The sequence below is a fragment of the Acanthochromis polyacanthus genome, chromosome 4, assembly GCF_021347895.1.
Source record: "Acanthochromis polyacanthus isolate Apoly-LR-REF ecotype Palm Island chromosome 4, KAUST_Apoly_ChrSc, whole genome shotgun sequence".
Lineage (NCBI taxonomy): Eukaryota > Metazoa > Chordata > Actinopteri > Pomacentridae > Acanthochromis > Acanthochromis polyacanthus.
The window spans coordinates 21,665,994-21,688,719 of record NC_067116.1 but is presented as its reverse complement, the minus strand read 5'-3'; the positions used below and the strand labels follow the sequence as shown (position 1 = coordinate 21,688,719).

The window sequence follows — 22,726 nt, the reverse complement described above, 5'->3', positions numbered from 1 at the left end:
GTGAGGTTACAGGGAGAAGAGATCAAGAAGGTGGAGGATTTTAAGTACTTAGGGTCAAAAGTACAGAGCAATGGAGAGCGTGGGAAAAAGAGGTGAAGAAGCGTGTACAGGCAGGCTGGAACGGCTGGAGAAAAGTGTCAGGTGTGATGTGTGACAGAAGAGTTTCAGCTAAAATGAAAGGAAAGATTTACAAAACTGTGGTGAGACCAGCCATGTTGTTTGGTCTGGAGACAGTGTCCCTGAGGAAAAGACAGGAGGCAGAGCTGGAGGTAGCAGAACGGAAGATGCTGAGGTTCTCTTTGGGAGTGACCAGGATGGATAGGATCAGGAATGAGTACATCAGAGGGACAGCACATGTTAGAGGCTTTGGAGATAAAGTCAGAGAGGCCAGACTGAGATGGTTCAGACATGTCCAGAGGAGAGAGAGTGTGAATATATTGGTAGAAGGATGCTGAGTTTCCCACTGCCAGGCAGGAGGCCTAGAGGAAGACCAAAGAGGAGGTTTATGGATGTGGTTAAAGAGGACATGAAGGTAGTTGATGTGAGAGAAGAGGATGCAGAAGACAGGGTTAGATGGAGGCAATTGATTCGCTGTGGCGACCCCTGAAGGGAAAAGCCGAAAGAAAAGAAAGAAGAAGAATTATATTTTATATAATTACCTTAGATAGGTATTAATCCATTCATTAAAGCAAAGTACTGAGTTAATTCAACATAGTTTCTGTTCCAGACAGAATGGAGTTGTATTTCTGTGAATCACATGATTTCAGTTTTCTCCTAAAATATTTGCACTGTTTCTACATTGAATGGTTCCAGGTGTTTTAAAAAGATATAATTTTTACATCAACAAATTGATCTTAACTCAATGTAAACAACAGAAATGCAGCAAAACAGAGATTAATTGTGATGAATGAATACGAGACATTTTGTTTTCTGTGTTTTGAGTTCTGTGATCTGATAGTTTCTTGGTCACTTACTTCCAACATCAGTTTTCAGGGGAACTCTTAGCCGTTGTTCATCTTTGTTGTCCTTTTTGTAGGTGGGAACTATGTCACAGGTGTGTTCAGTGTACGGTAAGAGTCCAGTAAATTTACATTTTCCTCCATCAGGACGTGGAATCAATTTGCCTGAAACTGTAACAGAATCTTAATGAACTGTTTTAGTAACAGCAGGTCAATCTAAAGACACTTAAATGACTGAATCTCATGTTAAAGTTGTAGAAATATCCACAAACACTGGTCTGTTTGTCAGGTTACACATTAAGAATCTCCAGCTCTGATTGTGGTCCTGTGAGCTAAAACCTCAGTATTCACTGTTTACTCTATGAGCAGCAGACTGAGAAACTGCTTTTATCACTCTTTCTGCAGAAAACTGTTTCAGATCAGTTCATCTTCTGCACAGTAACATTTTTAACTGTGAACACGTCAATGTTTCTGTAGAAAACTGTCATCAAACTGTGACATTTCAATGCTTGTTCTGTATATTACTGTATGTGAGTATTTTAATAACAATGTAAACCACAACATGACACAACATCATTTACATTTACTTTAATGTTCTGAAACGTTGGAACAAAGAAACATCTGAATGCAAGAGACTCACTGAGGATTTAAACACATATTTCATTTTTTAAAAGTCCTAAAAAATACAGTGACTCCAAACTATTTTACTTACTTTTACTTTTATTCGTCTCACAGCTGCAGTCATAAGACAGTGAAAGGTTCTGAAGTCTAGGAAGGTCGTCTTGGCAGTTGTCACTGGTTGTTGTCCAGGTCAGCTCAATGGAAGTGTTGGTTGTCTCTCTCTTTGTGATGGTTATTCTGAAACCTGTTGGAACACAGTTGATGTCAGCAAATAAATCTTCTACCTGTTACTGTGATTTACTCCTCTGAGGATACAAACTTTCACTCCACTGAGTTAAAGTAAATATCAAACTTACGACAGTCGATCCTGACGGGATCGGTGTAGTTCTCTTATCTAAGGGGACGTTGTTGTCTTTAATCAGACCAGTACAGGTGTAGTCTGTGAAAGGCTCCAGCTCAGACAGTTTCTTGGAGTCATTGACTTTTCCATTTTCTGAGGAGACACAAGTATGACAGGATTTCTACAATAACTGGTGTTTGTATCTCAGTGTGGATGAGCAGTTATCTTCTAGGTTCAGATTCATCTTTGGACACTTTCAGAGAAACAATATTCAGAACAGATTGACAAAGAGCACAAAGCAGCAGCTCAGTCTTCTCTCACCAAAACACCTAAACTGATTTTCATAATCGTTTATTTTTTTAATGCTGTGTTAGTGTTTAACTGCATCTATTTCCATGTAAATGTTCTGATAATGTTGCTGAAAGTCTCCACTTCTGGTCTTTCCACTTACCTGAACAGGTGTAATCAACAGAGAGACTTCTGCATTCTGAAGGGAACGTTGGTTCGATCGTTGCAGGAAGTCCAGTGGAAACAGTCTGTTTTATTTCACTTGGATCTAAGTCATCTGAGGATTTAAAAAGATCATTTAAATATGCATCAATGCTGTAATATTTCCCAAAGATCTCATTTAGTTGTCGCTGTGGTGAAGAGATGTTTGTCTGAGAGTCAGATTGCATGCTGGTAAAGTGGTTGTGGTTCATTTGAGGGAGAAAAGTAGCTGCAGTCTGGAAAGTGTGCTGCCCACATTTTCATCTGATATGATGCTAAACTAACATCTCATGCCTACCTTACCATCTTTACAGACGCTCCATCGAGCTTTTATTCTGCATGACATAAAATCAATTCATGGTAGTTTGATATTAAAACAGGATGTTTTTCTAAATCCTCCCTTCATGAATGTTGATCTGATTAAAAAAAATTCCTGGAATTTGTTTTTGAATTTGCTGTTCTTGCAAAACCCTGCTCTGGATAATCAGATACCCAACCACGGGACAGATGAAAAGAATGCACAGTTGTGAGGACCAATGTACCCCGTTTTTCGAGAGCTTGTGTATACATAGTTTAAAAAAAAAACAAAAAACAATTTAAAATCATCTTCTTCATTATTATTTAGGTTCTAAACCCCCAAAAGTATGTTTTAAAAAGTAAATGTTACACTGTAAGTAAAGGAACTAGAAAATGTACTTACATTTTTTAGAGATTTAAAAATAAGCGTTAGAATTTGTAAAACCACTGACAAATACGGCACATATTTCCCATATTACAGTAGTTTCAGTTGTTCTTTTTCTTCAGCCGTTAAACTGTTGAACAAAACATTACAATATTACATCTAGAGGAGGTGAGACACGACAAGAAATCAATTTTACTGTTCGACTTTTTAGTTGTTTAATGTGCATGCCTTATTCCATTAATTGCCAGTAAAAAAAATTCTTTATTTTTATCTTATTGTTAAACACACTTTACTTGCACAAGGACATTTTTCCCCAAAACACGTTATATAATTGACTTATATGAATTAAAGTTAAATTAGTAGTTACATTTTAAAGTTAAAATACAGTTCCTCACAAGTACTCATACAGTATTTTTCATTTTATTTGTTTGAATATTAAGGTTTTAAAATGTTAAAATTGCACCTATATACATACAGGGTGTCCCACAAAATGTATACACACTTTAAATAATTGTAAACTAGGTGTTTATTATAATTTGTTTAATTTTCAACGTGTAAAGAATTTGCAAACATCATTCTATTGTTTTGTCACCGCCTGTTCTCAAACTGATGTCCGTTCTGGTCCAGACACTGCCGACAACACAAAGCGATGGAATAGCACACATCATGAAACAGTTCCTTTTGGTATTTGCGTGCATTCACGTTCAATGGTTGCTCTCAGTTCAGTGACTGTTGCAGGTCTCATTGTGTAGACTTTGTCTTTTAGGTATCCCCATAAAAAGAAGTCTGGTGGTGTGAAGTGAGTTATCAGCTGCTTAAAGGTGGATTCATTTTTTGGGACACTCTGTATATATATATGCTTTGTTTTTTTTGTAATGTGATGCTTATTAACACAAGTGTGGAGTTTTGAATTTGTCCTCTCAGCACACAACTTGGTCCTGACAGAGGCTCAGTTTTAGTTCTGTGTTAAATTAATTGTTGACTCTATATTTAGGTTTTTAAAAATTCTCCTTTTTCAAATGACTGAGAGTAGACCTCAGTACAGATGTTCCTGTAAGAATGGATAAAGTAACTTTTCATACAGACTGAGGTGTTCTATCAGTAATCTTGTGCTGACATGAAAATCCTGAATTATCAAAGTCTTAATCAAAATCCACATCGATGTGTTATTCTTTGTAATAAATGAAAATTTATTTTTTTTCAAATGAGCAACTTCAAAGTTGTAACATAAAGTTTCAGGAAAGGTGTTTTTTTGTGTGTTTTTATTTTTCAGATATAATCTCACTCATTTCACAGGTTTCATCATCAAGGCGTGGTGGTTTCGGAAAAGCGATTTTAACCAGCAGTAAACAAGCAATATTCACCTGAAAAACAAACTGAATTTCATGATAATAAAATATAACAGTGACATTAATTTTAAAGTTTTCACACATTATTAAGTGCGTGGTAAAGTGCTTCTTTCAAAGACAGTGATTTAAATGGATTATAAAAATCAGACGTTGAAGCCTTAAGCTGGCTATTATTTTATTGTTTCAGTTTTTTCTTCATATGTAAAACATAAATAATATTTTACTCTTGACCCTCATCAGTACACGTGACAAACCCTATTAATCCGTACACTTGGGGTGCAGCTGGACCCAGTAGTATTTCATTTGTTTCATATTCCTGTACCTGTCCATATCCTCTCAATGTATATTTTCCTGAAACGTGTGTCGTCTACAGATACAAATATGAAAGAAACAATGAAATTATTATTGATGATTACTGAAGTGTATTGCTTACAATATTAGTGTAAGAACTCCTGAATTGAAATGAAACACAATGCAACTGAAGCAGTCATCACAAGAGCAACAAAACACAAACATAGATAATTAAAGATGCACAGTCTGACTGGGATCCACATGGAACCCAAATGATTTTCAATCAAACAAGCTTTGGTGTACGTGATGACAACTATGTAGGGAACAATTACCTAAAAACAAAATCCAACTTTCAAATACAAAATTCTGACAAGTTATATACCAATATATATGATGAGGGTTAAGGATGAGAAAAACAAAGACCCAACTTCAAAAAACACTTTGGTTACTTACAACAAAATTCAGCCAAACCGATGAACGGAGCAAAGAGCAGCAGGACGGTGAGACCCCAGAGAGCTGCCATATCCAGGAGTCAGTTTGTGTCCAATCACATACATACAGTAAATACAGTCCAACTGGAAAATACTGACACAAGAAGCTGTTTTAAAAGTTCTTTCTTCACTGCTCTGAGAAGGAGGACCGCTATCTTCTAGTTAGAGGAGGAAGCTTCATTTCTGTTTTGCTGCTGCTAACAGGAAACCACACATCTTTCTTTGAATATTTCTTTTAGTCAGTCTGTTAATATGTATGAACACGCAATGGTTTTGGATCCAGCTTTCAGAACTTTGTTTGTGTACGTGAACAAATGTGTGGTTTGACACACAGTCAGATTTGCATTTACTGTCCTTGTCCTGTCATCCTCACACACCTTGCATGAACTGACAGGCAGATAAACTTCATCTCCAATCACTAGACTTGGCAAAAGACTCCAAGTTGGATTTGTTTAATGTAGCAACTGGCAGTCGTCGTTTGCAATCCCTCGGTATTCGAGTATGATGTCTGCTTGCGTTTCAAGAAACACAAAAGCGAATAAGCATCATTATTATTGCTACAATGTATCAATATCATTTCAGCAGGCCGGATCATGTATATATACACATACAATAACAATGATAATTTAAACCTTGAGGCGCCACAGTTTTTCAATAAAATACTCAGTTTTGATATCACTTTTTCAAAAGGTTGTAACTTGAAAATGATTAGAGATAAAGATATACTGTAAATGAGAAAAAACATCAGTATGACCCAAAGTTTGTGATGGGAGTAAATTTCTCATCTAATTTGCATATTATGATGTCACCAGGCGGCGGGCATATGGATTACATAACGTTTACAGATGTTTATCAATCAAGATGGCATTGCTTGGCTCAGAATTTGTCAGATCCCTGTCTCCACGAAACCCAACAGGCTCATTAAAATGCCTGATCCACTTGTGATACTCTTCCTCATCTCTCAAGCAAACCCAGCCATCATTATCGTCATTTATGACAGGGCCGTGAATGCCACTGCTGCCTCCACCGCTATTAGCAGTGTATTTTCTCCTGTGGCTTCTCCCGCGCCTGCCGCCATTTCTGCGGTTTTTTGCATCCCCACTGCCAGCTCACCATTAGCAGTGTTTTGACCACCCCTGCTGCACCCAACATGTCCCCTCCTGCCACCCCGGAAACGGTGAAGCAATGCATCGACTCCAGTATGTGCTGCTTGTGGACTGTCTTGGCCCACTGACTTCCTGCTGTTACACACAGATGCAGCGTCACTTTCTGTCTCACTGGACGACTGAACATCTTTATCAGAGGGTGAATATTCAGAATCTGAGTCAGCCATTACGTGACGAAGTACTTTGTCAACGGTGAACAGACCTCTCTGCATGACAAGTTTTCTCTGACTAAAATTCGCTCACTGCTACACTCTGACTACAACCACTGCTTCCTTGTCTCCTCGACCAGGGTGGCAGATTTCAAACTCTATAAACTCCAAAACTTTCAAAGAAAACACGCCCGATTGCTCTGATCATTCAATATCGCATAAACCCGAACTGCATTTTCCTGCTGCCCAGCTGGGTAAACCTTCCCAAGACAAATGCTTGAGCATGATTTTTCAGCGAGGTCTCCCCCACAGACCTATGTGCACCTTGAGGAAACGGTAGCTTCTTCCACATTGTTATCCCCCTCCCTGCCATGCTCATGTGCAGGGTTGTGTGCCTCTATGGACCAAGCAGCAGGACTGAAGTGTGACTCTTGGTTCCACATTCAGCACATTTTATACTGCTGACAGTTCTTGACTAGATGGGCTGATGATGCCATGTTGCTTTAAAAATTATTTCCTGTTCTCAATGAGCGTTTCCCTAAATCGTTGGGGTTTGATGTGTACGGAGTATTGTTTTGCAGGATCCACTTAACCCTCGGGCTTTGTCTCAGCTGAAGAGGAAGTATAACACAGTCTTGTGGACTGAGACTGGTGGCCTCTTACTGCTGTTTTTAGGAGCTGACTTGCTTATCACTGAAGGTTCAGTGCTGCTTGGAACGAGGGAGAATCTAGGATCATTCCCCACAAAGTAGTCAAATGATGGAAATGGGACCTTGTACTCTTCCTTAAACTTAGAACTGTGGGAGAGCCATCTCTCCTGCAAGTTGTATGGCAGTTTCTGCACAGTTGGGTTGATATCACAGGCTGTGTCTAAGTACTTGAGTCCCAGCAGGTCCCCATCAGATTTAGTGCTTTCAAGCTCCATTAACAAGTCACCTAGCTCTCTTAACTTCCTGTGGTCTTTGGTAGATATCTTAGGGAGGCTATTCAATCTGTTGAACAGCAAGTTCTCAATGACCTCTGGAGATCCATAACATTTGTCAAATCTGTGCCGAGTCATTTTGAGCCCTCTTTCTGGAGGGTGGATTTACACAGCTCTTACCCTTCTCACCTGTGCAGCCTATTTGGTGCCGAGCCACTTCACCAAGAATCCTATCGTATCAGTGTCTGTAAGGTTTAAACCTCTTATGGTATTCAAGAATGACACTTTCCAAGCCCTGTAGCTTTCTGAATGATCACTCGACTGGAGAAGCCCCGAGGACACAAGTTCACGTCTTGCGAAAAACCTGATGAAGTCTGACAAGATCTGATTAGCCTGTTGACCATCTGTGCACTGGTGAGCTTGAGGAGGATTAAATACCTCGGTGTGACTCATGCGATGCATTTCTCCTTTTGAATGCCACACTTTCTGGGGCGCTCTACCTGTAAAGTGTAATGTGAGCATCAGCATGCGCTCCCTGACTTCCAACCCATGACATGTGTGAATGTGATACTGAGCAGCAGCTTTTGGTGCACGTTGCACAGCAGTGGTAGGTTGTCTAACAGTATCAGTAGTGGTTCCCTGTAATGCAGGTGTTGACTGACTGATAGTATGCCTTGCCTGGTCTTCCACATATTCTTTTGTGCGCTCTGTTGGATCTTGAATCTGGAGATTAATTTTGAAGTTGAGGTCTTCATTTTCCTCTTCCATGGCTGCCTCTGAAGCTTCAGCCTTAGCTAGCGCAGCTGCAGCTTTTTTCTCTAGCTGAAGAGTATCCAGAGATACTTCTCGATGTGTCTTCTCGACCTTTAAAGATGCTTCTAAGCACTTGCTCCATTTTGACTTCCTTTTCCCTTTCAGCAAATGCTGCCTCTGCTTTAGCAGCTTGGGCTTCAGCACAAGCTCAGACTGCAGCTGCACTAATGGAGGAGCCACATGAGTGTTCGGATGAAGATGAGGCACAAGACCTTGTCCGTAATGACTTAGACCCTGATGATTTTTTTGTCTAAAATAATAAAATAAGGCGGCACAGTCCTCCTGTTTACGTTACAGTTAAAAGATAAGAAATGAGGCATAATACATGGGGGCTTAGAAAAGTAAACGATAGAAGAAGGAATTTTGGGCTGATGTACAATAATATACAATTGTTTACATATCTGTTGTCGTCACATAAGTCTGCCAAGGAACGCTTTCAGTAAAATATTACTGACAAAAAATCAGTTGTGTATCAGTTCCATACTTAACACTTGGACAGTGAATAATATTTTGGAAAATGACTGATTTGAAAAGGAAAGATTTAAGAGTCCATATGATGCCTTTCAGTTTTTTGTCCTCACCTTCCATGTGCTATAAAGCTGTTATTCTGTTCATGTAAAAGATATACAAACCTAAAAAGTCCAAAGTCCACGGCAAAGGGAGTTTATTTCTCTCACAGGAAACGCTGCTCCTGACCTGCCTGAAACGAAGTCGAGGCATTTCTTCCATAACTTGTTTACATCACTATGTAACACCGTTGCATCATGCTGCCTACTGGCTAGAAGTCTTTAATGGTGAAAGCTGGTTTTGGCCACTGAGCCCGTCTGTCCGTCGAATCTGAAGGTACTGTCAAGGATTTTTCTTTGTTTTGCTTTTTTTACAAAAGGTCGACTGTGTGATGCCAAATGGCCGCGAGTGTCGTGAGGGTCATCCAAAGAGCCTGCTAAACCAAACCTAACAGCCAAAGAGCTCAAAATGAAGCCAATTTCAAAAACACTTTGTTTCCTAGATGTGATGTTTGTTACAGAACGCAGGTCTTGTAGACTGCCACAGCCAAGGCCAACAGTGTGGTGATAATGAAGACCTGAACACCAATGAGAGCTTAGTCAGTGTCCGTGAAATGACCGTTTTAACAGAAAAAATACATCCGTTTATCAGGAGTTGTGGCACTCTGTGAAACATTATGCCATCCTCCACTGTGTAGTGAAGCCTGACTGAACTGAGACTGACCATGCTAACGTCTCTGGGCTATATGGTTTCCTGTCACAGTACCCGCCTTTTGTCCACATCCTTCATGATGTGCAACTTTGGGCCTTAATATGTTTTAATCGTGAAATTATATGTAGAATTTGCACAAATCCTTAAACTTAAAAAAACATTGTACAAACATTTTTTTCTCTGTTAAAGAAATCACAATAACAAAAGCAAAAAACATAAAACCAAAAACCACAGGGCTGAGGGAAGGAGTCCAAGGAAGTGACCTTTTTTCTGCTAAAAGGAGGGCGTGAGTTTATGGGATGTTCGATTTTATGACTGACTCACTTTTAAAGTTCGCCTCCAGTGGCTGTTTGATGAACTGCAGTTTCTCAGCTCCACCTGCACAAGCTCCTCTTTTAAATTTGGCCTTTTAGATCCAGTATGAGTGACGATTCAGCAACTGGACTTGGTTTTGCTCAAAACATTTTGGTGGCCTGTTAAGGTAAAATAAGTGAGTTTACATAGCCTAGATAGGCCTCGGATCATGGGTCTCCAATTTGACCTTTTGTGTTTATTCTTTGTTTTAGTTCCAGCCAAACTATCCACTAGGCAAGTGCTATTCAAATATGTTACACGGTGATGTAGACAAGTAGCAGAACAACGTTTGCAGACCTTTTACATGCACACAAAGCTGTAACACACTAAGGAAAGGGGAAATTCCAAAAGGCACCATGTGACCTCTTTAAGTCAACAGTGAAGATTGTTGCTGATTGTTGCTTTCTAAACGTGGCAGTGTTTTTCTTCCTTGGTCTAGTTTGTGATGCTGCATCTTTACCAGTGAAAGAAAAGCATTTGAATGCAGTCACTGTGTCTCACACTGTACTTGATACTGTCACATGTTTCTCAACTTTACATGTTGATGAAGCTTTCCTGAATCCACCATTGAACAATTCATTGCTGTAGCTATTCTATTCCACAGATTTTCAGCAAAGCTACACTGTTGACTTCTGGAGGTTTTATTTTATTTTTTGTACTTATTCAACCTTTATTTTTGCAGGAAGTCCATTGAGATTAAAAGCCTGTTTTCCAAGGGAGACCTGGCCGGTTTGTCTAATATTCAGCCTCACCTCTGTGCACCATTAGGATTGAGTTGATTTTATTTATTTAACCAGACTTGGTTCAAAACATCAGAATGAAAACTGACACTTTCTAACATGGTAAAATATGCACACCGAAGCATCAAAATCACTGAAATTCCAAAATGCAACAAAGGGATGAAGATACCACAGAATTTACTTTGTTAAACAATATTTCAATAGAGTACAATACTGGAGCTCTTGGCTAATACAAATAGTCTCTAAAATGTTATAAAATATCTACTGCAAGCTGAATAACTTCAAAACTTATCATAGAGAGTAAATGGTGATTTGATGTGAAGCTCCATCAGGCCTTCCTTCATCAGTGAGCTGCTTTATGACGCCGTCCAGGAGGTCGTGTATTCATGTAGACTATGACAACAAAGAGGAAACATGACACAAAGTACAACTGCAGCACAACATCACGCCTCAGTACACTTCTAAAACTTCCCTTGACTCAGTTCTTTTTTAGCTACAAATTATTATAATGTTTCACAGTTTTTGGAGAATAACATACCATGTCGATACAGTGTTCAAATAATGATGTTAATATTTTACTCACTTGCTGATTCAAGCATCATGTCGTCATTCACACCACTGTGGAGAAAATATTACAGTAAATCAAAATTAATTTCTGTCGTATGGCTTTGTATGTAAACTGAAGCAACTCAGTGACACACTTATTCAGGAGGTTTGATACGTGGTCCTTACCCTCTGGACTCTCTGCGCTTCTTCATGTAGATCTTATAGATCACCACAAACACCACAACAAATGTGATGATAATGAGGAAGCACATAAAACCAATAATGACAGCTTTGTTGTTGTCTGTAAATGAGGATTACAACAGAAGAATATCAAAATGGTTACATTCAAGATACAATTAAGAGAAACTGAGTTAAACATTACAGTAAAATTATTCATGTTTTGCGGTATCAATGAAAACAGCACATACACTTGGTGGAAACGTCTATAATCTTGGGATTGCTCTCCAGCACTCCATTATAAACAGTCACCTATAAAGAAGGAACGTCATTAAGAATTACAGCATCCAACAATAAATGAACAGTAAAATAGAAATATTCTGAAGAGTTAAAAAACAGAAATATACAAACCACCACTGTGTAGCTCGTAGAGTAGCTCAGATCTCTGAATTCAAACCCACAATGCCAGTTCTCACGTGGTTTGTCATCAACATTAATAAGACGTGCTCTGTATGTCGCTTTAGGTCCAAACAAACGGCTTCTTGGATGAGTACAGTTTACTATAATCAAATTATTGTCTGAAAGACTCCAAATCACATTTGTAATATCTGCTGGTTCTGTAATAGAATGAAAAAAGATGAAATATTTGACTTTAGATGCAACGCTTACTCACAGTCAAAGAGATGTTGTGGTATCTGTACTTTAGCATTATTGGTGCATTGGTGTATTGGTTGGAATAATATTATTTAATTTATTTTTTGTTTAAAGAATCAGGTAATTTTTTCTTATGTTTCTTTGAATGATGAATTGTGCTTTTGTTTTCCTGGAACTGTTTTGTAGTTTGGACTTGATTTAAATATATTTCAATAAAATTAAAAACTATCAGTCAAAAATTGTGAGATGAAAAATGACAAGCAGACACATTTGAACTGAACTGACTGAAGCTGGTAAATTTCTACACGTTCACAGATCACAGAGAAAAACACTGTAGAAATTTCCCTGGAATTCCAGACATGACAAACTCAGATAAGCTCTCCCTCTCCAGCGCTGACCAACACTCATTACTGGAGACATGGGGATACACATGCATTTCTGTATGTTTTCATTCACAGGCACTAGACAGAGACCTTTCCCTTGAGATGAAGTCCCTGCTGAACAACACCTGGAATAACTTTCTCTTTTTGAAAGACAATGACTTTCACCTTTATGCTATGGATGTTTGGTTTAATGAACTTTCATGCTAAAATCCCTTCCCAGCTTTAAGAGACCCTCAGCTGGAGACGTCTCCACATTCCACCGGGATCAGATAACAGCCATAAAATTTATGACTGCTGCTGAAGCACACAGACACAGAGAGGGACTCTCTCCAACTGAAGGAACTGAACCTCTTCAAAATTAATATTTCTGATATGTATTATTAAGTTTCAGGTTCACCAAAGTTACTGAAAGTCCTTTGTTTGTCGCATATCCAAATTTGACAGTTCTATCTATTACAGAAGTCTAGATCTTAAAATATGATGTTAATCATTTCTTCCCCAGGATACTATGATTTGGAATGAATTCTCTTATTAACCTCTGAATTTACTTTCTATTTAGGTTGAAAGGATGACAATTGTGTTATTCATCACCAAATGTCTGACTTGTTGTTATATTTTCACTGTGATATGTATTTTTAATGTCATAAACATATAGTTATGAGTGAAATAATTCACATAATATGAACATATGTAATAATCTGCACATTTAGGAACATGCGTTTATCTTTCACACAACTGAAATATGGTGAGCGATAGACCGATCGTTTACCCGTTTTAATGTCACATACTCTTTATCCATTTTGGACCATCTCCTTTCTGTGAGACAAAGAGAATCAAATTTCAGTGGAGGTTCGCGCTGAAACTCTATCTCTCTGCCCATGGCCCGCCTTGGCCTAATAAGACCCCAAGCAGGTCCCAGCTCGCCCTCTTCCTGTTTCCACTCTCTAGAGGCTTCACATCAGCCTCTCTCCTTATTTTCTTCTAAAAGTGCATTTTTCCCTATCTTCTGAAGTTTTTCGCTTCAAAGTTTAACTATTTTATCCTTTTTACTTTTTGTAACTTAAAGCTAGACATTATGCTCATTTTAAGCCGAATTTTATTCGTTTTAATCCCAAGAACTAATTAAGAACCAATATTTACTTTTCTTCATTTGGCGGTTCCCATCAGACATCCTTTCTTTGACCTGGTTAAAGCTTGAGAACCCGCCTCATTTTTAAATCAAGTGAATGTTATCACCGGACACCGGCTTCTTCAGCTGTGACCACTGGAGATCTGCTGGATCAGACCTCCTATCAACGGACCGATCTCTTTATGCAGGACGCCCCCGGCTGCCACCGTGACACACAGCGTCTGAGAAGCAAGGCCTTCCCGGCTCGTTGCGAGATCTCCCGGCTCCTCTGCGTCCCAGCAAAACGACGGTTCACTTCAGTAAATCCGGCTGAGTTTGCTCTATTTGATCTGGTTGATGTACTAACCGCTTGATTAATTAATTCATTTAATCCGTTTATTCCTTTACAAATCATTGACTTTAATCCAAATTACCGTTTACCTCGTCAGGTTAGTTATCTGGCTTTTCTCTCACCATATTTCCGGTTTCAATATGCTAATTTGAACACACGCACACACACCCACATCTCTCATACACACGCACGCACGCACGCACGCACGCACGCACGCACGCACGCACGCACGCACGCACACACACACACACACACACACACACACACACACACACATCACAGGTCACTGTAAATAGGATCTCACTTGTTTATTCAATAGAATAGCAAATAAATGCTTTCATTTAGACCAAATTACAGCTTTGTGTGTTTCTTTGTGCAAGAATGTGGTCAATTTAACCGAGGATTCAAGTCTTTAAGATACAAGACTGAAATAAAATAAAATAAATAAATAAATTTTTAATGTTAATTAATTATTTCCCTAGGAATCTAGGGTGGTGCCCAAAATGAGTGCAATTATATATGTAGGTCTCCTACAACACTAAGAGTAAGAAATTCAATGAGAAAATATGATTCTGGTACGTGTTGAATACTGATCTGTTTACTAATGATTAGAAAACATTTTAAATATAAATTATCATGTTTTGTCACTATTGGTGTTAGGTTCAGGGCCTGCTGTGCTCTCTGAGTGTCAGGATTTACCTTCATCAACTTTCTATAACAGTGAATAGAAATGTCTTGCATTTAGAATTATATTTCAAACAATTACCTTAGATAGTTAACCACGCCTGACCTACGTCAGTGGGGTTACTGCATTCACTTTGGTATCTGGCTGGGTAAGTATGTATGAGGGTATGTATGTGTGTGTGTGTGTGTGTGTGTGTGTGTGTGTGTGTGTGTGTGTGTGTGTGTGTGTGTGTGTATGTATGTCCAGTCAGATATCTCTGCAAGTGCTGAAGTCAGGATAATCAAACTTGGCACTGAAGATCGGTCTAAGGTCCCCTGCTCAGTTGTGGAGTTAGAGGTCAGCAGGTCAAGGTCAAGGTCACAGGGGTCACTCAGCACATTTCTTGCATATCCCATTTCTTGCATATCCTATTTGTATAGGAAGGGATATATGGGATGATCAAAACTGATACAGAGTATCATGCATGGGCATGGTTCTGCCATCTACTAAGGGCTTGTCTAGTTATTAGTTCATTCATTAAAGCAAAGTACTGAGTTAATTCAACATAGTTTCTGTACCAGACAGAATGGAGTTGTATTTCTGTGAATCATGATTTCAGTTTTCTCCTAAAATATTTGAACTGTTTCTACATTGAAAGGTTCCAGGTGTTTTAAAAAGATATAATTTTTACATCATCAAATTGATCTTAACTAGATGGTAAACAACAGAAATGCAGCAAAACAGAGTTTAATTGTGATGAGTGAATACTTGTTACAATGACACGGTGTTAAGAACCCAAAAGCAGGCACGATAGACAGACAGGTACTGAACAAAGGATTTAATATGTTAAATTAACAGAAGGTTCTCCATATGAGAGGCATGGAATGAACAGAATGGGGATTGAAACGAAACTAAGGGTAACGGCTCAACGGCCGTGGTGGGGGCTAAACTAAACTGAACAGGGAGGGTGACTCACGTCTTAGTCCGGGCAGGCAGAACCAAAGCAGACGGGGGGGGTGCAGAGTGGAGGGGGAAGATGAGCAGACGAGGGGTTCCAGGCTGAGGGGGAACGACGGAGCAGGCGAGGAAGTCCAGGGGCCGAACCGCAGACAATGACCCAGCAAGGAGCAGTGGGGAGTAGGGATGGGCATAATTAATCGACGATCTATTAATTGATCATTAAGAATTTCGTTGATTACGTTCATTTCTGATCGATAATCAAACACAAGTTCTGTTGCATACCGTGAATCTTGAGGAATGCAATGAAGTTGGCTGTGTGGCCGCAACTAAAAAATTTACCACACGGGGGCAGTAGGCTATTTGAAAAAAGACGGCTCAAGCAATTTCCAGCGAGTTAAACTTTCCATGTTTTCTATGAGAAGTAGGCTAATCATGAAGCGGTCACGGCGAAGTGTGGTGTGGGAGCATTTAGACTTAAATAATGACTTATTTAACTGCTGGCACTGCGAAACTGTGTATAAGTACAAGTCGTCCATGACTCAAATGATGTACCACTTGAACACCGTGCATCCAAGCCTGTTAGGTGTCAATTCATCCTGCTCTCAACCTAGCATTAGCTCGGTGTTAACACGGACATGGAGGAACTGCGATGCACAACGAGCAGAGAGGTACCTGTGCATTACGGCAATGTCGGTCCCCTCAGAGCAGGTGTTTTCAGCAGCTGGACTGACGGTCACCAGGCTGCGATCACGTCTGACCCCAGCAGACCCCCGGACCGTCCTCCGGAGCGGTCCGGGGGCTGGACAGGCCGGGGCTGGACGGGCTGGAGGGACCGCTCCGGAGGACGGCCCGGGGGCTGGACTGGCCGGGGCTGGAGGCTGGACTGGGAGCCGGTGGCGGCGGGACCTCTCCTGGGACGGAGCTGGAGCCGGTGCTGGTGCCGGGGTACCCTCCGGGGGCAGAGCTGGAGCCATTGCCGGGGGCCCCTCCGGGGGCAGAGCTGGAACCGGGGCCGGGGGCCCCTCCGGGGGCAGAGCTGGAACAGGGGCCGGGGGCCCCTCTGGGGGCAGAGCTGGAGCTGGGGCCGCTGGCCCGTCTGGGGACAGAGCTGGAGCCAGGGTTGGGGACCCTTCGGGGGGCAGGACCGGGGACAGCACTGGATACAGGACTTGGGGACCCCTCGGGAGGCAGGAATGTTGACAGAGCTGGATACAGGCCTGGGCTGGAGGCTGGACTGGGAGCCGGTGGCGGCGGGACCTCTCCTGGGACGGAGCTGGAGCCGGTGCTGGTGCCGGGGTACCCTCCGGGGGCAGAGCTGGAGCCATTGCCGGGGGCCCCTCCGGGGGCAGAGGTGGAACCGGGGCCAGGGGCAGAGCTGGAACCGGGGCCGGGGGCCCCTCTGGGGGCAGAGCTGGAACAGGGGCCGGGGGCCCCTCTGGGGGCAGAGCTGGAGCCGGGGCCGCTGGCCCATCTGGGGACAGAGCTGGAGCCGGGGTTGGGGACCCCTCGGGGGGCAGGACTGGGGACAGGACTGAGGACCCCTCGGGGGTCAGGACTGGGCACCCCTGGGGGGGCAGGACTGGGGACAGGACTGGATATGGGACTAGGGACCCCTCGGGGGGCAATACCGGGGACAGGACTGGATACAGGACTTGGGGACCCCTCGGGAGGCAGGAATGTTGACAGAGCTGGATACAGGCCTGGGGACCCCTCGGGGGGCAGGACCGGGGACAGGGCTGGATACGGGACTGGGGGCCCCTCAGGGGGCTGGACCGGGGAAAGGACTGGATTAACTTCTGGGGGCAGAGCTGAGGATGGGACTTGGGAAGCCTCTGCTGTCGGGAGACCACAGGGTCTTAAAGTGGCCATTGCAGGGGAGCTACTTGATGTAGGTGTGGCCTTAAGCCTCCTCAGGACTGGTGGGAAGGCGCTAACCCTCCTCTGGGCCCGAGGGGAGGCACAAAGCCTCCTCTGGGATCGAGGGGAGGTGCAAAGGCTCTTCACGGCTCTGGGGGAGGCGCTTCGCCTCCTCAAGGCTGCCGAGGAGGAGCTCAGCCTCCTCAAGGCTGTCGAGGTGGCGCCACGCCTCTTCGAGGGCTCAAGGGAGGCCTCACGCCTTGCCAAGGCTGCTGTGGTGGCGTCACACCCCCTCAAGGCTGCCGAGGAGGCTCTATGCCTCATCAAGGACTCGGGGGAGGCGTTTCGCCTCATCAAGGACTCGGAGGAGGCGTTTTGCCTCATCAAGGACTCGGGGGAGGTGTTTTGCATCATCAAGGACTCGGGGGAGGCCTTAAGCCTCCTCAAGGCTGCTGAAGAGGCGTTACGCCCCTTCAAGGCTGCTGAGGAGGCTTTAAGCCTCTTTAAGGGTGCCGGGGAGGCTTTATGCCTCTTTAAGGGCGCCGGGGAGGCTTGAAGCCTCTTTAAGGGCACCGGGGAGGCTATAAGCCTTTTTAAGGGTGCCGGGGAGGCTTGAAGTCTCTTTAAGGGTGCCGCGGAGGAAGCCTCTTTGAAGCTGCAGGGGAGGCTTGAAGCCTCTTCGAAGCTGCAGGAGAGGCTGGAAACCTCTTCAAAGCAGAAGGGGAGGCTGGAAGCCTCCTCAAGGCTACAGGAGAGGCTGGAAGCCTCCTCAAGGAAACCGGAGACGGGACGGCGGCCCCCACAAGGACTGGAGACGGGGCGACGGCCCCCACACGGACAGAAGACTGGGCAATGGGCCCCACAGAGAAGGAAGACAGGGCAATGGCCCCCATACGGACCAAAGACGGGGCGACGGCCCCTATAAGGACTGGAGACAGGGCGATGGGCCCCACGGGGACAGAAGACGGGGCAATGGGCCCCACAGAGACAGAAAACAGGGTGATGGCTCCCATACGGACCGAAGACGGGGTCCCATAAGGACTGGAGATGGGGCGATGAGGCGGCCCGGGGCCTCTCCTCAGCTAGAGGGAGGAGGCAGCACGGGGCCTCTCCTCAGCCGGAGGGAGTGAGGCGGTACGGGGCCTCTCCGCAGCCAGAGGGAGTGAGGTGGCACAGGGCCTCTCCTCAGCAGGGAGTGCAGTGACATCGACCTGCTTGGGAGCTGTGGGGGTACAGAACATCTCCGGAGCGGGAACCGGGGAGCCACGGCGCTTCCTGGCGCTGAGCCTTCGGCGACTAGGTCTCTTGGCTGGCGGCGCCATGGCTAGCAGGGAAACAGGATCAGGTGGGCTGCCAGGGGAACCGCCAGGTGGGGGCAGTTAAAAAAAAACAGGGGTGTCTGCTGGGTTCTTGGGTGACAAGGTCATTCTGTTACAATGATGCGGCGTTTAGAACCCAAAAGCAGGCACGAAAGACAGACAGGTACTGAACAAAGGATTTAATGTGTTAAATTAACAGAATGCTCTCCATATGGGAGGCACGGGGAATGAACAACGGGGATTGAAATGAAACTAAGGGCGACTGCTCAACGGCCGTGGTGGGGGCTAAACTAAACTAAACTAAACTAAACGGGGAGGGTGACTTACGTCATAGTCCGGGGGGGTTGAGGCGGGGATGGAGCTGATGAGAGCCAGTGGCGGAGTGGTGGTAGGGACGGTGGTTCAGGCACAACCAGAGCAGACGGGGAGTGCAGAGAGGAGGGGGAAGATGAGCAGACGAGGGGTTCCAGGCTGAGGGGGAAAGACGGAGCAGGCGAGGAAGTCCAAGGGCCGATGGAGAGAGACAGAGCTCGAACCGAGGTTTGCATCTGACGGGGAACCGCAGGCAATGACCCAGCAAGGAGCAGTGGAGAGCGCCAGGCTTTATACACAGCTGATTGGGGATTTGAAGCAGCCGTCCTCCTCCGCAGCCGCTCTTAATCAGACACAGCGCAGTACAGGAGAGGGAGGGGCCATGCCAATACCAGAGATTTTGTATTCTGTGTTTTGAGTACTGTGATCTTATAGTTTCTTGCTCACTTACTTCCAGCATCAGTTCTTTGGTAAACTCTTAGCCGTTGGTCATCTTTGTTGTCCTTGTTGGAGGTGGGAACTATGTCACAGGTGTAGTCAGTGTACGGTAAGAGTCCAGTGAAGTCACATTTCCCTCCATCAGGACGTGAAATCAAGTTGCCTGGAATGGAAACAGAATCTTATTGAACTGTTTTAGTAACAGCAGGTCAATCTAAAGACACTTAAATGACTGAATCTCATGTTAACGTTGTAGAAATATCCACAAACACTCTGGTCTGTTTGTCAGGTTACACATTAAGAATCTCCAGCTCTGATTGTGGTCCTGTGAGCTAAAACCTCAGTATTCACTGAGAAACTGCTTTTATCACTCTTTCTGCATAAAACTGTTTCAGATCAGTTCATCTTCTGTACTGTAACATTTTTAACTGTGAACACATCAGTGTTTCTGTCTTCTGTAGAAAACTGTCATCAAACTTTTTTTAATAATGTTTGTTTCGTAATGCTTGTTCTGTATATTACTGTATGTGAGTATTTTAATAACAATGAAAACCACAACATGACACAACATCAATTACATTAACTTTAATGTTCTGAAACGTTGGAACAAAGAAACATCTGAATGCAAGAGACTCACTGAAGATTTAAACACATATTTCATTTTGAAAAGTCCTAAAAACACACACTGTGAATAGAACACACGAGTACAGTGACTCCAAACTATTTTCTTACTTTTACGTTGACTTTTACTTTTATTCGTCTCACAGCTGCAGTCATAAGACAGTGAAAGGTTCTGAAGTCTAGGAAGGTCATCTTGGCAGTTGTCACTGGTTGTTGTCCAGGTCAGCTCAATGGAAGTGTTGGTTGTTTTTCTCATTGAGGTGATTTCCTTTGGTGTAAAACCTGTTGGAACACAGTTGATGTCAGCAATAATAAATCGTCTACCTGTTACTGTGATTTACTCCTCTGAGGATACAAACTTTCACTCCACTGAGTTAAAGTAAATGTCAAACTTACTGCAGTCGATCCTGACGTGGATCGGTGTAGTTCTCTTATCTAAGGGGACGTTGTTGTCTTTAATCAGACCAGTACAGGTGTAGTCTGTGAAAGGCTCCAGCTCAAACAGTTTCTTGGAGTCACTGACTTTTCCATTTTCTGAGGAGACACAAGTATGACAGGATTTCTACAATAACTGGTGTTTGTATCTCAGTGTGGATGAGCAGTTATCTTCTAGGTTCAGATTCAGCTTTGGACACTTTCAGAGAAACAATATTCAGAACAGATTGACAAAGAGCACAAAGCAGCAGCTCAGTCTTCTCTCACCAAAACACCTAAACTGATTTTCATCATCGTTCATTGTTTTAATGCTGTGTTAGTGTTTAAACTGCACATCTACCATGTAAATGTTCTGATAATGTTGCTGAAAGTCTCCACTTCTGGTCTTTCCACTTACCTGAACAGGTGTAATCAACGGAGAGATTTTTACATTTTGAAGGGAACGTTGTATTGATTGTTGCAGGAAGTCCAGTGGAAACACTCTGTTTTATTTCACTTGGATGTAAGATAACTAAGGATTTAAACAGAACAAACATTAAACCTGATGATTTGAGGTCTGAAGCACATGAATTTCTAAATGAAGGTTCATCCATTCATACATACCAACAGTGACATTAATGGAAGAGTTCACACAGTTTCCTGAAGTGAAGGTTGCTGTAAAATCTGAGCAAATGTCCTCAGAATCCAGTTTGAGACGGTAGGTTTCATTGATGTATTGCAGATGTTTATTTGGTGTTAATAGTGAGGAGCTGATGTCCCAATCACTTTGGAAAGAAATAAATCCAGGAATGGAGCTGCCACCTTTAATGTCACCTTCACCTGAAATACACAAAAGATGCACAAATGTGTCTGTTTTATACACAGTCTCATTTGTTAAATTCAAAGAACATCAGATGAATTAAACAGTGTTAGTTATTTGGACTCACGCATTCGTTCTGTTGTTACAGTTCCGTTTTTATCTTCAGCGTGGTTACAGGAGGTTTCACTGCCATCATTGTCGATAAATACAACTTCATACTGATATTTGGTGCAGGGCTTCAGGTGTCTGATTTCATATGTTGGGTTTGGATTGGAGGACTGAATGTTGAACGTCTTTCTAGTCTCTGGTTTGCCTTCTTTAGTCAGATATATTCTGTAGTTTCCAGCAGTGAAGTTCAATCTCATGTCAATCTGGAGGCCAAAAGGGATGGCTGTCACCGTGTAAAAACCTGAACACAAAATCAACAACATTATTAAATCTTAGTTTCTATAAACCAACAGGTGGCCATTTTAAATCTCAGACATGTTGTTCATGCTGAACATGTTCCTGTGTAGGCTGAGGAATAAAATACATTCAGTGCACTGACAATAAAAATATGCTTTCACTGTATTCATTGTAAAGTCAGAGAGAAACACAGACGCTGGACACAGTTAGTTTAAATGTGAAACACAAGATAGATTATCCTTTAAACTGATACTCACACTGTGTTTGGGCTGGTGGGAGGACAGCAGACACATTTGAACAAGATGAGGAGAGAATAAAACAAAACATTAATATATAAATATGCAGCATGCACATTAAATGACAACAACTATTTATGATCTATGAACAACTTCTAACACAAACCTCAGCAGTGCTAATGTCCATTTTATAAACTCATAGAAAACATGATTTTATCACAATCCTTTACAAGAATGAGAAAATTCTAGCCATTGGTGGTAGGTTTCTCTGTGATGACTGGAGCAGAAGGAAGGTTTTGATATTGGTTTGTCTGAGAGACTGAGTGGTTGATGGATGTGTGGGTTGAGGTGTTTGCAGGAGAAGAAGTGACTGCAGGATGGAGAGCATGATGGAGGTCATTTTCAGACAGAAATACTCAAAGACCAGCAGTCTTACCCCATGCTTCTGTAACATTTCAGTAATTTAAAATGCTAAATACACCAGTGATGCTCATAAAACTGTGAACTGAGGCTAAGTACATTACCAGACATGGAGTTCATTCAAATTCATAGCTTTTTACACATTCAAATACCTAGTTCAAATAGATTTTTAGCATAGAGTAGAATAGAGAATAGAGTACATTACCAGACATGCTAGGTGAAATGGGTGGATGTGAGGGGTTTGAGGAGAGGGTTGCTGAGATGAGTGGAAGTTTGGTGGAAACACTGATGTCTGACAGCGTGGGAGCTGCTGTCATGGTGAGTGGAGGTGAGGAGGTGACAGAGAAACTGGCTGAAGGTGCTGTGATGGGTGGAGGTAAGGTGGTTGAAACATCTGTATTCCAAGAAGAAAATCAGATCATCATCACAGTGCTAGTCTTGCAACGTCAAAATGTG

General features: G+C 42.7%; 1 protein-coding gene across 5 annotated transcripts in view; it reads right to left on the bottom strand.

Annotated features, from left to right (window-relative positions):
- Window positions 1-22,726, bottom strand: part of LOC110947059 (uncharacterized) — a 51,264-nt gene that overhangs the window by 10,583 nt on the left and 17,955 nt on the right. Inside the window, exons 4-6 of one of the 5 annotated variants that reach the window (XM_051947729.1) lie at window positions 20,808-20,921; window positions 20,372-20,509; window positions 1,646-1,824 (exon numbers count right to left, since the gene is read on the bottom strand). The exons of 1 other annotated variant lie outside the window; for it this stretch is intronic. In XM_051947729.1, the coding sequence (XP_051803689.1) occupies window positions 1,664-1,824; window positions 20,372-20,509; window positions 20,808-20,921 (413 nt within the window). In that variant the 3' untranslated portion in view covers window positions 1,646-1,663. Of the gene's footprint in view, window positions 1-1,645; window positions 1,825-2,371; window positions 2,486-20,371; window positions 20,510-20,807; window positions 20,922-21,013; window positions 21,230-22,726 lie in introns of those variants that run through there. 3 more of the 5 variants (XR_007941655.1, XR_007941657.1, XR_007941656.1) reach the window with 3 other exon arrangements.